We start from the raw sequence: 16120 nt of genomic DNA, 5'->3' as shown, positions 1-16120 counted from the left end.
TAATGCAGTTCTATAGCATTAAAAATGCAATCGTAATGCCTACGCCAATGACACACGCTGGGTCTGGGAAACTTGACATTCGTCACGGTAATAAAGATCGAACGTATCTCCGCGACAAATATCAAAACGTCAGCCCCTACATGTACACCAATTTTCAACCTTAGCCGAGTCACGTAAGTTCACTGCCAAAAATTCGCAACTTTGACAGGTCGCCACAGGTAAACGCATCCACTCACACCTGCCAGGCACCAATTTTTACGTTCCTCATCATCAGACGAACATCTCATGTGAAAATTGGCCTTATCCGTATCACGTTTCCATTTACGTTGTGAGCCCACGGTCTATAATCTGCATTGATGGAAAGGGATCAGCGGATTATATGCAGGGATAAATGCAGTTAAATAGAGGCCCTGGAGTTCTGCTCGGGAGGGCTTTTTGTGCCAGATAAGCAGCAACAGTAGCTGCTTGGAATTGAGCCACGTTGTTTGTTTTGTCGGCCTGATGCAGACAGCGATACATTTCTGAAAGTAAAATTGCCTTTAAATTAATTGAAATTTTTGTACAGTTTAAAAATTATATATGCTTGAAGTTCTGAACGTTAAAGAACAAAAATAGCTTTTACTGAAAAAATATGACTTTACTAAGTGTTTGCACAGATATAGTCGCTTTAAAAACATTTATAATTATCTTACTATATATTTATGCTTATCTGACGACATTAAATGTTAAAAATTGCAGAAATAAACTAATATAAATAATTTGCTTATAAACGGCTTTTGGTAAGCACTGCGTATAGGAAACAATTTCCGCGTAACAAGTAAATATTTAATAATAATAACATATTGTAATTGCTAAGTAAAATTAAAACCAATTTTGAACACCGCGTATAATTTCCTATGTATTTAACACACTTAAATTTTTTTAACACACTTCTAAGCCCTAGTAGCAGCACATTCTGGTTTTTCATCGCTTAGGCTTAGGGAACTTAAACTGAGTACTATATTGCTTATTATTTTAACATTTTTACAAGAGTCGACTATTTTTAATATTTTTTCTAGTGACTACATGAAAAATGGCTTTGTTATACTCTGCAATATGTGATATGGTAATCGACCCACTGTGGCACCATATGTAGGTAAATTTAAAATGTTAATCCTTCAGATTAATTTTATTTAACATCACGAACTACGTACAAATTAGGCATTATTACGACTGTGATAATTACTCGACCGACTGATAGCCACTCTCCCTTAGATACAAATAATTATACATTGCAATGAAAAAAAAAAGAAAACAATAGATCAAATTATTATAAATAAATAATTAACTTCAGACTTCAGCATTCATTTTACACATATGTTTTATTCTAATAAGACAAAAAATATCTTACAATGGATGATTATTGCCAAAGAAAACTCCTATTCCAGCTCTAGCATAATCAGTTCCATATTATTGATAGAGCAGGCACTGTCCGTATAAACTTTGACATATCCGTGATTGTCGTATGAGAATCCGAAACCTTTGTAATAATAAGGCATTGTTTTTTAATGATTAAAAGCTGCCACAAACATATGAAAGCTGAATGTGATGCCTCTTCCAAGTTGAAAACAATTCCGAATGCTCTATACCTAAAGCCAAATTTCAAATAAAAAGGGATACAAATTACTTATTAAATTTATTTATAGGCAAGTGGGTCCTCCACCCTCCGTGCGCCTTCCATCCATTAAGGCCCTTTTCACGAAGGTACAGTAAGGCATCTTAAATGGATTGGATTAGAATAAAATAAAAGTTATTTTATGATAGGAGAACCCCAAACGGCACTTTTGCGGCCGATTGTGAAAGTTGCAGTACTCGTCTCGGCTACGCCTCGATTCCGACTCGTACTTCAATTTACAGAAGTCACGAAGGAATAATAAGGAGACCTAACTCCGTTCCCACACGTGGAAATAGAAATATTACCGTAAGTGATACGCACATTACAGGAAGATCTTAGATTTGAGTGCGAAGGTGCGCAGTTATCCTCTTCCTATACATGGAAAAGTGTGCGAGTGAGAAAGTTTGTCAAATTGACGTAAGTTGAGAGGTCCTGTTCGTTTGTTTAAATGCAAGTGTCAGAAATGTGTTCTAAGCCATGAGGTGTCAAGTTCCGGGTTGTGGATGAAGTTACACGCCGAAGAAGGCAAATACACTTCGTTTTTTTAAAGCCTTCACTGTAAGTACAATAAACGTCTAATCTATTTTATTGTTTTACTTAACTGTCATTTAATTTTAATAGAAATGATTTAGAAATTTAACCTCTAACTTACGGCAATTTAACAAACTTTCTCACTCGCACACTTTTCTATGTATAGGAAGAGGACAACTGCGCACCTGCGCACTCAAATCTAAGATCTTCCTGTAATGTCCGTATCACTTACGGTAACGTTTCTATTGCCAGTTTCAGATGGCTTCCCACTGGCAGTTGGGTCTCCTTATTATTCGTTCGTGACAAAGGTCAAAGTGACACTTAGGAGCCGAGTGTCACATACTATTTGTTATCACATCAGTCCATCATAAGTGCAAATAGGTTGCATAGACCAGCGATTCCCAAACTGCTACCTTGTGTAGGGTGGCTACCCGGCGTTAGGGCGATGCCACCCCGGGCCGGGTAGCTCGGTAGGACTATTTTTTTGACCTAGCATGAATGCCTTTCATTGTTCTGAGATTAAGACATGTTACAATACCTGAAGTTATGAAGATATGACACAATTAAATTTAAATAATTTGAATCAATTTCGTGATATAATTTTAGAAATATGGAAGAAAAGTTAATAAAAATCGATTAAAATTTGTCCAAGAAAATACGTTACTGGACTACTTTGCAGCGTAACAAAAGTGCAATAACTTTTGAATTTCTTAAACGATTTCTTTCTATCTTTTTCTAATGTTGTCGTCACAGTCCAGAAAATCTAACGCTGCCTATTAAAATTCGCTAATGATTATTTAACTAAATTTTCCATTTTTCCTAATCGGCTCTAATTTTCTTATAATAGGAAGGTCGAGCGCGACAATCCAGCACATGCCCGCATCACAGGCTGTCAAGTGCCCCCCTTGGATTTAAGTATTATGAAAAAAATTTGAGGGTGGCGGCCCTACCGCTCCCCAGAAAGAGCGAAAAAAGTTTGGGAATCGCTGCTCTAGAGCAGTGGTCGGCAAACTTTTTGCTTAATTTTCAGGTATGGTCAAGCTCCACCCGACTTAATTTTTCCTACTACATTTCGGTCTATATATGTACCTTAGTGTGAGTGAACTTACTCCAGCAAGGGTCTTTTGTCCACAGGCATGTCAAAGTACGGAAATTAAAATTTTTTTAATTTTTCAACTAGCGATTTGAAAATAGAATTATCAGCACCTACGAATTTTTCCGATTCCAATGATATATCACTTGCCTAGAAAAGTTAAAAATTTGAAGGAGTTCAATATTAAGAAACATCAGCTTTACAGTCAATTTAATACTAAATACTTCTCAAATTTTTAACCCTTATAGACAAATTACATGTCTTTGGAATCGGAAAAATACGGAGATTCCAAATATATTACTTTCAAGTCACTGATTGCAAAATTATGAATTTTTTAATGTCACATTTTTTTCCATTTTCTAACATAGGACCCTTGAGGAAAGGGGTGGTCTGGCCAAGCTCGCAGGTACTGCCCTGAAAGTAGGTCCTACGGCAGCCACGGCAGGGTACCCTGCCCTGGGCAAGAGCGTGCCGACCACTGCTCTAGAGCAGGGTTGGGTACGTAATTTACTCCAGGTAATTTACGTGGATTTCTACCGTAATTTACCATGTAATTTACGTCCGAAGTTTTCTACATTATGTAAATTAATGTAAATTACGTCGATGTGGAACTTGCGAATATTTCGATGGCTGAGATTTGTCTGATCTCACATAAGTACATAACCACTGTATGTATTTTGTGGACTGTGGGCGTGTGTTTGCCGGTCGTTCTGCAATTATTATTTACAATTTTACAAATTAAGGCAAGATGAATAGGGAAAGTTTCCTGAAAAAAAGAAACAAACAAATATCAGTAAACATTTATCAGTGACGACTACAATAATGTCAATAACACCAAACAATAATTAGTGGTTTAAAAGTAAAATGATATGGTCTAGAAATATTTTATGACTAAACAGTATTTGTATGACAAATTAAACTTTCATTATCGTAAATGAATTGATTAATTACGAGTATTGTAAAGTGGAAAAATGAAATTGAAATTATATTTAAACTTAAATTCTTATTAAAGTCGAACATCTAAACCTTAATCGTATAATTTTCTAAAAATGAGAACAATGTAATTCACAGAAAAAGCAACTGAATTTAATATAGTTATGAAGATACCTTTTTATTGGTATTAACTTCGCGATAAAAAATCATTTGTTTTTGCATGAAGTACATACAATCTACACATCGTCAATTTATAATAATCTTAAAAGTTATTTGAACGTGTACTAATTTATAAACAATTCTTTTGAGTGTAGGTTAGAATATAATTGAAGTATGACAACTATTTACTATTTACATATCTATGACCTAGAGGGCGTTTATAACCACCGTTCGTCAATAGTTTATCGTAAAATAGGCACTTAGCTACACTTTTGTCTATATGTTATATTGTCTATATTTGGAATCCTCGTAAAAATCTTCTTTCTCGTCATTTTAACCGTTTGTTAATTTAATATTTAGAATCCTTGAATTAATGAAGGTTTGAAGGAGGTTATATCATGTGTTAGGAAATTCAAAAGTTTAAAACAGACAACCACCATCTTTGTTATGTAATTTACCGACAAATTAGGATATCCTAGAGACGTCTTTAAGACACCCCTAAGACGTCTTTCAGAACATGTCTTTTAGAAATCCTAGGCATGCTCTTAAAACGTCTAATGTCAATACGAAAGATGTCCCGAGGACGTCTAATGTCAATACGAAAGATGTCCCAAGAACGTCCATGTCTTTAAGACGTCTTTAGGTCACCTTTAGGACATTGGACGTCTTAGAGACGTTGATTGGACTGACATAGGACGTCCTAGGAACGTCCAAAGGACGTTCTTGGGATTTTCATAGTTTTATGCCCACTGAGTAGTCTCACATAATTTTGATTGCTCGTCAATTTATCCCACCAATAAAAAATGGTACAAATAGGTATTTGGTAGTATTCCCCCCCCCCCTATCCCTTAAAAATTCGCAATATATTTTGTAACTGTTAGTAACAATAGCTATTAGGCGGAATAAATAGCGGTATTAATAGGGTTTTTTAAATATTACTGACCTTCCAGACTTTTCCTAACATTTGCAACGTTTCTCCAACAAATTTTATCCGTTTTGTTATATTCTTTAAACTAAAGCAAGAAATAACTTCTGAACATTTAAAAGTTTAAATAAAAAAGACAAGAGTTTATTACATTATAACCAATTAGTTGATACATTAGAAACACGAATCGTAAGTCCACTGTCATAATGATCGTAATGCACCGATATTTTGCGATGTTGGCTAAACTTCTCTCGCTCAAAAGTTGAATGCTTACGGGGAGCTTTATCTTACGACGCTATGCCAACCTACTCCTAGTGATATCTAGCTTTTTATGAAAACTCCCTAGATAATAAATGTTAAAGTTTTTAGTATAGCAGTTCTCACAGCTATACTGCTGCTACAGTTTGACACACTTCTAAAGAATTAAATGGTTGCCTCTCTCTAGAGATCTTTAGACAATGATTTTAATTTTCGTTTATATAGCGCATGACTTCTGGATTAAATAATTCATTTTCAAACGAATGCAGCTCCTTACGACTTCCCTTATAGTCACAATTTTTATTCATTTGAAAAATCAAGTTCCTTGATGATAAACCTTTAGGAGATTATTTGATTAAATTAAAGAAATCAATTTGAATGTTTTTAGTGAATAAGGGTTCAGTTTGTACGTCTTCAATTTAAAACAATTAAATTTTGATAAGCTTCTATTTTAGCTTATATCTGAATCGAGGGTATTTGTTCGCGTTGAGATGCATCGATCGACTATTGTTAAAACTGTTATAACCTACCAGTACCGATTTATGAAGTTTGAAAAAATGGTTTATTCTGTTTATACAAACTATTTTGATATTCAAAGTACGACGATATTATAATCAGCGTATTATTGGGCCTCCTCAAGACGCTTCGATTGACCTATTAATAATACTTTTATGACCCACCAGTACCTATTTATGAATATTCTGTTGAAATAAATTTTTTTTTTAATATTAAAAATACGACAATGTTACAAGTAAAGTATTTGCGTTCGAGTCCTTGAGGCGCACCGATTAAACTAATGGTGAACCTTTCATGACCGACCAGTACCGATTTATTAAGTTTCAACCAAATTTGTGTATTGTGTTTATATGAGAAAAGCCTTGTTCATATTAGGAGTGCGCACTATGCTGTATCTGACAGTTTTCCTGGTTGAAATGGAAGCTTCTAATGTTTCCCCCAAGGGTTTGCATTTTTCTTTCACCTTCTTCCCTATTCATTTACACACCCCCCACACACTTAGCGATGGGAGGGGGGCCTACAGTTTAAGTTGGGTTCCGAACCAGCAAAAGCAACAGCATGGGCCGCCGAGAATCTTCCAGAGTTCGAGGCGGGAATCGAACCCGCAAGCCGACGGAGTCGGTGCAAAGCCTACGCGACCATATTCCCACTTACTATCGGCGAGAAAATTCGAGTCCCCTGGCTTTGACGTTGAATAAGTATATGAAGAAAAAATGGTAGGTTAATAAAAAAAGTCTCGTTTTTAAGGTGCAAATGTTGTACGTTAATGAGCCGAAAAGTAATATTAAAAAAAATTATTTGTAGCTAACAGATCTGAAAATCTGATGAAAAGTAAGGAAATTTGATAGCTTTTAAAAACAGTGAACTTTGAAGCATAGTTTTTTATAGAAAAAATAATAGGAAAAAGCTGAAAAAATTCATGGTGGTACATTAAACATTTCTGAACAGATTGCCGTCGAAAACTTTGCAAAATATAAATAATTGTTCGTTTTTTGTGAATAAATATGCGAGCGCACTATCTTCAGTTCTAATGAAGATAATGAAGTGATTTAAATTGGAGGCAGTTAGTTGAACTATCTGTAATAATTTACAATTTGAAGGAAGTATGTGCTTCTTGTTGCCTTCGTACAAATTGCGATATTTGAAGTCAGTTTTTTATATAGGAAAGCGAGTGCGAGAGCCCAGCGTGATACCGTTTTTTCGGGGGATCGGCCTCGGTTTTCCTCAACACAGGGAAAGGGTTTGAAGGCCAGAGTGAGGCTGGAAGGCACAAGTTGGGTAGGTTGGGCTGAGGAAAACCGAGGACGATCCCCTGAAAAAACGGCACCACGCTGGACTCTCGCACTTGCTTTCCTATATAAAAAACTGACTTCAAATATCGCAATTTGTACGAAGACAACAAGTAGCACATACTTCCTTCAAATTGTAAATTATAACAGATAGTTCAACTAACTACTTCCAATTTAAATCACTTCATTATCTTCATTCGAACTGAAGATAGAGCATTCGCATATTTAGTCACAAAAAACGAACAATTATTTATATTTTGCAAAGTTTTCGACGGCAATCTGTTCAGAAATAATTAATGTACCACCATGAATTTTTTCAGATTTTTCATTTTATTGTTTCTATAAAAAACTATGCTTCAAATTCACTGTTTTTAAAAGCTATCAAATTTCCTTACTTTTCATCAGATTTTCAGATCCGTAAGCTACAAATAATTTTTTGGAATATTACTTTTCGGTTCATTAACGTATAACATTTGCACCTTTAAAATGATACCTCTTTCATTAACCTATCATTTTTTCTTCACATACTTATTTAACGTCAAAGCCAGAGGACTCGAATTTTCTCGCCGATAGTAGTTTCCTTGTTTATCCGTGGATTTTTATGAATTGGAAATATAACAGTATAGTCCATTTTATGTAATAGTTCCGTCTGCGAGACGCGTGGATTCATCTATATTGACGAACTTTCGAAGACCATTATTGATTAATCAATAGCTACTCCGCAAGTTTTAAGAAAAGTTACATTGTTTCTATGAGATTTTAATTTTAAATATAATACTACCCTAGGTTAAAAAGTTGTTCATTGTCACAGAGTACTCACTAATTGGCATTTTGGTGGTCCCTTTGATTTACTAAAAATAAAATTTTAAGAAAAAAACACAAACATACGTTTCTATGAGGTTTTAATTTGAAATATAGAAGTACCCTGGGTTAAAAAGTTGCTCATTGTAACAGAGCACTCACTAATTCACATTTTGGTTGGCCCTCTAATTTTCTAAATATAAAATTTTCGGAAAGACAGAAACATATGCTTGACAAATAATTAAAGTATCCATTTTTTTCTTTGTTAGAGAAAACCCCCCTCTATGAGAAGGAAGCATTTGATACTCATGAGGAAACAAAATGCTCATGAAATGAGCACAAATAGATACACTCATAGTGAATAGGTCCGTATTTTATTTTCGAAAAATAATTTTTGGGTCCCGTAATCATTTTTTTTTTTAATAAACGACATATACCCCCACAGCAATAATATATCCAATTTTATCCCATTCAAGTCCTCGGTTGTCCTGCAAGACAAAAATGTGGATATCCCAAGGATATACGGGACATATATATATATATATGGGACGTTTCTGATATATAGTACTAATCTGATAGGTTTTTTCGCATCTTTGGGACGCGACGAATGATTTGTTAAAGAACCTTCCACGGTTAAAAATGTTTGTTGCAGTTCTAATTTTATGTAGGTAAATGAGATAGAACGTGGTGCCGTCTATTAGAGTTTCTTTTTGTTGCAGCTCCTTTGGATCCAAAAATCTATTATAAAAGAAATCCTAGTCTTTTCTGTGTCCATGCCCTCTTATAATACAGCAATACTTATTTATAATTTTTCAAAGTATATCGTTTATCTTTTTCACAGCAGAAAAACTTTGTTAATATTAGGAATACAACATCACTGTACAGCCTAGATCAGGGCTCACCAGAAGGCAGTCATTGACTGCATTGACTGCCAAGAGACTAGCCCTTTACGGTCATTATAGAGTAGAGTTTACACTCTTCAAAATAAAGAAGAAGGGATTTTGGCAGCCGTCATTTTTCTTTATTATTTATGAATTTCAATTCAAGACTCTCCACATTTTTCAACCTATCTAAAGCTTTAATTTGCAGAAAAATTTGATTAACTTTGTAAATTAAAAATGAAATTGTAAATGAATTGTATTGCAAATTCGAGTACAAAAGTTTGGACCCCCTGCGTGAATGACGACGAGACGTAATTTACCGTGACCGTAACCCTTCGCTCGATTCCTGGAAAACGAAGAGAAAAATGACAGAAAAACTTGGTGGCAGTCATACACTTTCCGTGGCAGTCAGCACCTGGTTGAAGTGGCGAGCCCTGATCTATATGATATATTTTTCCGCGTTTTCGAGATGCATCGACTGACCTATTGAACAGCCTTTCATGATTTACCAATACCAATTTTTAAGTTTTAAACAAAATTATTTACCTTGTTTATGAGGGCAATTTTTTATATTGTTAAGAGTACTGTATTTGATGTAATTTTTCGCGTCTTCGAGACGTATCGATTGTCTTATTGAGGAAATTTCGATGACCTTTCATGATCAATCAATAGCAACTCAGAAAGTTAAAATAAAATTAACATTGCTTGTATGAAGAAATTTCTTTTTTTTTTTTAATTTGGAATATAATACTTACGTAAACCAAAAAGTTGTTTATTGTAACAGAACACAGCTATTTCCATTTTATTGGTCTGTCATATTCACTGAAAATAAGATTTTCGGTTAGGCAGAAACAGAAGCGTGGAAAATATTGAGTCTTTATATTTTCTTTTGTTAGAGAAAAACCTCCCACGATAAGGACCTCCCTTATTCGATAACTATGAGGAAGAAACGTGGCTAACTATGAGTGGCTAACTTAACTCGATAACTATGAGGAAGAAACGAAGGATAAGTGGCTTGGTGAAAATATTTGGCAGATAAATATCGAAATGACTGAAGAAAGGAAAGAAATCTCATTTAAAAATTCATTATCACGATAATGAACATATAATAACACGCTTCTTTTGAAATTGATAAAAGTAGTGTGAATTAAAATAAATAAAGACAATGAAAAAAATATCAAGAATTTATAAGAATATTATATTCGGAATGTTAAACATTAACATTATTTGAAATACTTCATATAGTAATTCTTACAGTAATGATTATATTCTGTCATTCGAGCAATCTTTATAAAGCTCATAAACAGGAACAGCTGAATATCTCTTATTTTATACATTCACATTTATCATAGAAAAGTAAAAAAACACAAACATAGCAAAACGTACAAAATGGTAGGTAAATTAATCAACCTTTTACATTATAAACTATGAATTTAAGAACATATTTAATACAAATGGGATTTCTTGGATTACTGGAATAGATAACGTACTTCTGAAATCATTGTTGAACTTAATAATCACTGCTCGAACTCGTATAATCGGAATTACTTAAGTCTTCGGCCTCATCGCTCGTAGAATCATCAGACGAATACAAATTATTGAATTCGTCGATCCCCTCTCTAGCCAGTTTGTCCGCCATTTCGTTTCCATAGGTTCCACTGTGGCTGTTAACATGTGTCTAAAAGAAAAAAGCAAAATCAGAATTGGGCCAACTATTACAGGACTTAAGTTATATTAATTTCAAGGAGTCGAGGAGATATTTACCCAATGAATGTTGTCGATGCAGTCTAGAGCGTCTTCCATTTCCTCAAAATCCGATCTGTTGGCTACACTGGTTCCCCGGGCAGTTATCCATCCATTATTTCTCCACTTTTCTATCCACATTGTGGCAGAATTGTACAGAAATTCTGAATCGGTATAAATTCTCAATTTCTTTATTCCAGCTTTTCGTGCCTGATAAGCAGCAACAGTAACTGCTTGGATTTCAGCCACGTTGTTTGTTTGTCTGCCTGATGCAGGCTGTGAGACGTTTCTGAAAGTAAAATGGCCTTCGAATAAATAAAAACTTTTGTACATTAAAAAAAATATATATTTGTTTGAAGTTCTGAACGTTAAAGAACACAAATTGCAAGTGATTGTTTCTTTCAACTAGAAACAGTACTCAGATATAGTAGAATCAAATTCTGTCTTTTCATCGCATAAGGAATGTAAACTACGTACTATATTACTGAAATTGCTTATTTTTCAACATATTTACAAAAGCAGACTATTTTTAACATTTTTTCTTGTAATTTCATGAAAAATAATTTTGTTATCAAACACCGCAAAATAAAATATGTTGATCGACCCGCTGTGACCCAGCGAATTTATAGAAATAAGAATAATTTATTTTCTCATAAAATGTGAAATTTGTATCATCCGGTGAACAAATTACTATGTATGAAATTTGCACCATATGTAGTTAAATTTTAAATGTATAAACTTCAGCATATCTTTATTTAACGTCACAAATTACGTAAAATTAGGCACTATTACGACTCTGATAATTATCTGCAATTATATGTTGCAATGAGAAAAAAAAACACTAAATAAATATATTATAAATATTTGTCTTTGAAGTTATTACAAAAATTAACTTCAGACTTCAGCATTTAATTTTCACATTTGTTTTATTCTAAAACGATAAAAAATATCTTACAATGGATGATTGTTGCCAAAGAAAACTCCTATTCCAGCTCTAGCATTATCAGTCCCATTGGCAGAGCAGGCACCGTCCGTATAAACTTTGACATATCCATTATTGTCGTATGAGAATCCGAAACCTTTGTAGTAGTAAGGCATTGTTTTTATTAATTAAAAGCCGCCACCAATACACTGAAGCTGAATGCGGTTCCTTTTTCAAATTGAAGACAATTCCGACTACTCTTTACCTGAAGCAAAATTTGAAACAAAAATAACGTAAAGTGCACAGAAAAAAACTACTTAATTTCAGTCTAATATTCGGCTTATTTTAAGGTGTCACAAAAAAAAAGCATAGGCAATCTGAAATTAAGAATTAAATCTGATCATTAAATTAAGTCAATTAGATTCCTGAAATTCAAGTCGGAACTATTTGAAATTCAGGGAGGCATGACCTGAAATTCAGGCACACTCGCTGTTTAGTTAAGAATATATGTATACCGAAAGCTAGTGTAACCTGAAGTTAATATACTATCTTAACTGAAATGGCCACGAGCTGTATAGTAGCGCAAGCGTTCTGTAACGTCAAATTCAGGTACACTCGCTCTTTAGTTAACAATATATGTATACCGAAAGCTAGTCTAACCTGAAGTTAATATACTATCTTAACTGAAATGGCCACGAGCTCTATAGTAGCGCAAGCGTTCTGTAACGTCAAGCAAGGTAGTGCAAACCTGAAATTCAGGAAAGGTACATTCCTTTATTTTAGGTGACGAAAGCCTTACAGGTTATTTCAGTTTGCCCTTAACTTACTTTGAGATCTGAATATTGAAATTTAGGAAGATACTTTACTTTATTCCAGTAGAAAAATGCTGATTTCTTATTTAAGATAAGCTAGTGTTTTATTAAAGATAGTTTGCACACTTAAATTCAGGTACTTCCTTAATTCAAGCCAAATCTGAAATTAAGTCGAATATAACTTTAAGTATTGATTTTTACTGTGTACTTATCAAATTTATTTTCTACACAAAAATACATTTGTGTTTAAATTCGCGCCTTTCAGCCATTAATGCCATTTTATGGATTGGATTAGAATTTATTAAAATACATTAATTAAAATTCCTTCAGGAAAAAGATTGCAAAATTGCGGAAATCAAAACTGGAATTATATGGAGAAATAGTGCATGAGAATCCTGAAAAAGTACAATTGATTGTGAGTTAGAAAAATGTGGTTTAAGAAATAATTATTTCCAGATTTTTAAATATTTTCGTGTATGTCGATTTTTTAAATGTTTTTAAAGGTCTTAAACGTCTCTGATTTTTTTCAGATTTTTGATTAACGTTATGTAGGCGATAACTTATGTTTAATGGAACTCTGTTCAAAAAAATGGTAATACCTGAAAAAATTCTTTTGTAATTCCTGCAGACTTTAAAACTGTTGATAAAAAACAGGGGTTCACTAAACATAAATCATTATCTACAGAACGTTAATAAAAAAGCGAAAAAATTATAGAGGCGTTTAAGACGTCCAAAACCATAAATTGACATACACGAAAATATATAAGCAATGAAAATATATAAGCTATGAAAATAAGAATTTTTTAGAACAGATTTTGCTAACACTCGATTTGAGGGCATTCATCAATCCCTAAAAAATTTGGCACGTTGAGATGAAGCCCTGGAAGATGAGTTTAATTTTTCGAAAATTCAAAATTTCCCCACGTTAATTAAATGGGATTTTTAAGTTCCAGGTGGCACGGATTAATATTAGAATTTCGAAAAACCAAAAATTATGGATTTTCTTTCTTCGGAAATAGAAACTTTTGGAGAGGGGAGGGGGTGTATTGCCCTCTAGAGTGAAAAAAATGTTGCAATGCGTTTTTGGACCACCCTAATGTTCACTTTACGCTATAGCAAACCTATAAGCAAATATTTTGTCAGATAGTTTACCCAGAGGTAAAGATGTCCCGAGAACGTCCATGTCTTTAAGACGTCTTTAGGTCACCTTTAGGCATTGGGCGTCTTAGAGACGTTAATTTAACAACAAATTTGATAATTCTGGCAAATTTAATTTAAAAAGCACAAAACTCAAATTTCCAAAAATGAACTGTGGTCACATTTATGATTTTCCTGATCAAGTTTTTTCCAATGCATTTTCACCTGTAGAAAAGCCTCAAGCATCTGACAAAATTGTTTGGTCAATCCTGCAGATTTTATAATTGCTTTATGAAAACAGCCCAGTGGGCACCGGGACGTCCTAAAAACATCCTTTGGATCTCTTCATATCTTTCAAAGGTCCTCAGAACGTCCTTGACGTCCGCCGAAAGACGTATATAGGACGAGTTTAGGGCTTGTGTGTCCACTGGGAGATATTCACTAAACATCAACTATCGCCTGCAGAACGTTAAGAAAAGAGTGGAAAAATTAGAGAAATGTTTAAGACGTACAAAACCATAACCAAAATATAAAAAAATACATAATGAATTAATTATACTTTTTCAGGATCTTAATATACTAGTTTCCCATATAGTTCCAATTTTGATTTCCACAATATTGTTTTTCGACCCATCCTAATATGCATGGATGGATACCCGGTAATAAGCGTTGAATAGAGAAAAATTAATATTTTCAGATTTCCGCGTAAAAGTGAAGATTATTCTATTATTTTGAATGCGCGATTTTTCCATCTGCATAAAATTTCATAAGAATAGGAGATCTCAGAAACTAATTTACTTCTATTTCCATAGCGGCCGCAGCATAGGTTCCTAGTCCCCAAAAGAGAACGTGTTTTCAATATATTTAATTCCTTCTAATATGTGTAATAATGTGTAATAAATGGTTAAAAATAAAAATATAATATATATGTAATATAAATATAATATAAATAAAAATAAAAAAAAGTGTAATAAATTGTTTTAATTCCTTCATGTATAATATAAGTTTTGAAAATTTAATCTTAATCAATTCAAGTCCGCCTATCTAGAGTTAAAATTATTTTCATTCACACATTTAAATAGATTTCTTTAATGATTTTTAAAACACTTTTAAATAATTTATTAAAATATAAATAAATATACATTTGAATATTTTTCAAATTTTCAAGTTATAGAAAGATTTATTAATGAATAATAGGTTAAATAAATGATTTTCTGTTCCCGTTGGGGGATTTTTAGTCGTGGAAACCTATAAATTGTTACTACATGAATTCCCACACAGGATTAAATTTTGTTTATTTGCAAGTTATTTACAAAATATTACACTTATACTAGCCAATTTCAAGGAACCAGAAAAACTACTGCGAGGACGTAGAGTTTATAGGAAACTACTGCGCCATATATAGGTTCTCATATGACATATGGGTTTCTACATAGCGACTCCTATCCTGTTTCGTATCCAAATTTGCCCATACAATTTTGTATAAGGAAGAATCCTTGCAGATTCTCTAATGGGTTTGTATATAAAGGGCTCATGTGAAGCTTTCAGAAGGGCCCTGTGGTTATAATTTGTAATGTCATTCTGTGATAGGTTAGACTGATGAAAACAAACATTATCTCTTTCAAAATTACGTACTTTTAGGGTTACCAGATGGGTCGGGTCGAGATCCAGGACACTTGAAAAAGTTCTAAAAAAAGGTCATCGACTTAATTTTATTTCACAATACTTAAGATTAATTGCGTGTTCGTTAATTTAGCCCTCTAATGAAAAAATGGGATGGGTAGGAATTGTAGGTATTTTTTCAAACAACTACTCCCCCAAACTTTCAAACTCCGCAATCTATTGTGCAACTGATCGTAATAATAGTGATTTATCAGGTGAAATAGCGGCATTGATAAGTTTATCTAAATATTACTGACCTTTTTTACTTTGTATAACATTTAAAACTTTTCGCCCACGAATTTTCTCCGTATTACGCAGTTATTCTTCGCAGTTCTCGCAGCTATACTGCCGTCACAGCTTTACACACTCTTGTAAAGCATGAATAAATGGTTGCCTTTCTCCAGGGATCTATAGACAACTACTTTAATTTTCGTTTATATTGCATAATTTATGGCTTAAAAAATCAATTGCCATATTAATGCAGTTCCTTTTGTCTTCCTTTGTAGTCACAATTTTTATTTATTTCAATAATCAATTTCTTTCATAATAAAATTTTAGGAAACTATTTTATTTAATTTTATTTAATTTAATAAAATAGTTATTTTATTTTTATATTCATACTGCGATATGTATATATATATCTTTATTTACTGATACGTAGTTTCCATTTATATGTTTCTAAAGATAATTTCTTTTAATTTTTACAGAACAATTGTGTAACTGCTCCATTATTCGTTTACATAATATATCATAATATATCATCTAAGAATAAAGCTAATTACGAGAATTTTCAATGTATTTTAT

General features: G+C 33.2%; 1 protein-coding gene across 2 annotated transcripts; it reads right to left on the bottom strand.

Annotated features, from left to right (window-relative positions):
• Window positions 1-10290: 10290 nt before the first annotated feature.
• On the bottom strand, window positions 10291-15666 carry LOC117174598 (ribonuclease H1-like). 2 transcript variants are annotated; one of them, XM_033363829.1, is made up of 5 exons: window positions 15574-15662; window positions 15290-15341; window positions 11739-11970; window positions 10805-11072; window positions 10291-10718 (listed from the first exon to the last, which is right to left on the bottom strand). In XM_033363829.1, the coding sequence occupies exons 3-5, from the start codon at window positions 11879-11881 to the stop codon at window positions 10551-10553; spliced, it is 579 nt and encodes a 192-aa protein (XP_033219720.1). In that variant the 5' UTR covers window positions 11882-11970; window positions 15290-15341; window positions 15574-15662; the 3' UTR covers window positions 10291-10550. The 2 variants fall into 2 exon arrangements, with proteins under 2 accessions (XP_033219720.1, XP_033219718.1); XM_033363827.1 differs by lacking the exon at window positions 15290-15341 and having other exon boundaries at window positions 15574-15666.
• Between the last annotated feature and the right edge of the window lie 454 nt (window positions 15667-16120).

Source organism: Belonocnema kinseyi, chromosome 6 (genome assembly GCF_010883055.1).
Source record: "Belonocnema kinseyi isolate 2016_QV_RU_SX_M_011 chromosome 6, B_treatae_v1, whole genome shotgun sequence".
Taxonomy (NCBI): Eukaryota; Metazoa; Arthropoda; class Insecta; order Hymenoptera; family Cynipidae; genus Belonocnema; species Belonocnema kinseyi.
The sequence above is the reverse complement of the archived record's forward strand: the minus strand, read 5'-3'. Positions and strand labels throughout refer to the sequence as shown.

Bases quoted from the DNA above. Each gene is read 5' to 3' on its own strand.
- LOC117174598 (XM_033363827.1), bottom strand. From the start codon at position 11,881: ATGCCTTACTACTACAAAGGTTTCGGATTCTCATACGACAATAATGGA. The intron at 11,073-11,738 runs GTAAGATATTTT...TTTTACTTTCAG, and splicing joins TTTGGCAACAATCATCCATT to AAACGTCTCACAGCCTGCAT. The intron at 10,719-10,804 runs GTAAATATCTCC...TTTTTCTTTTAG, and splicing joins GCATCGACAACATTCATTGG to ACACATGTTAACAGCCACAG.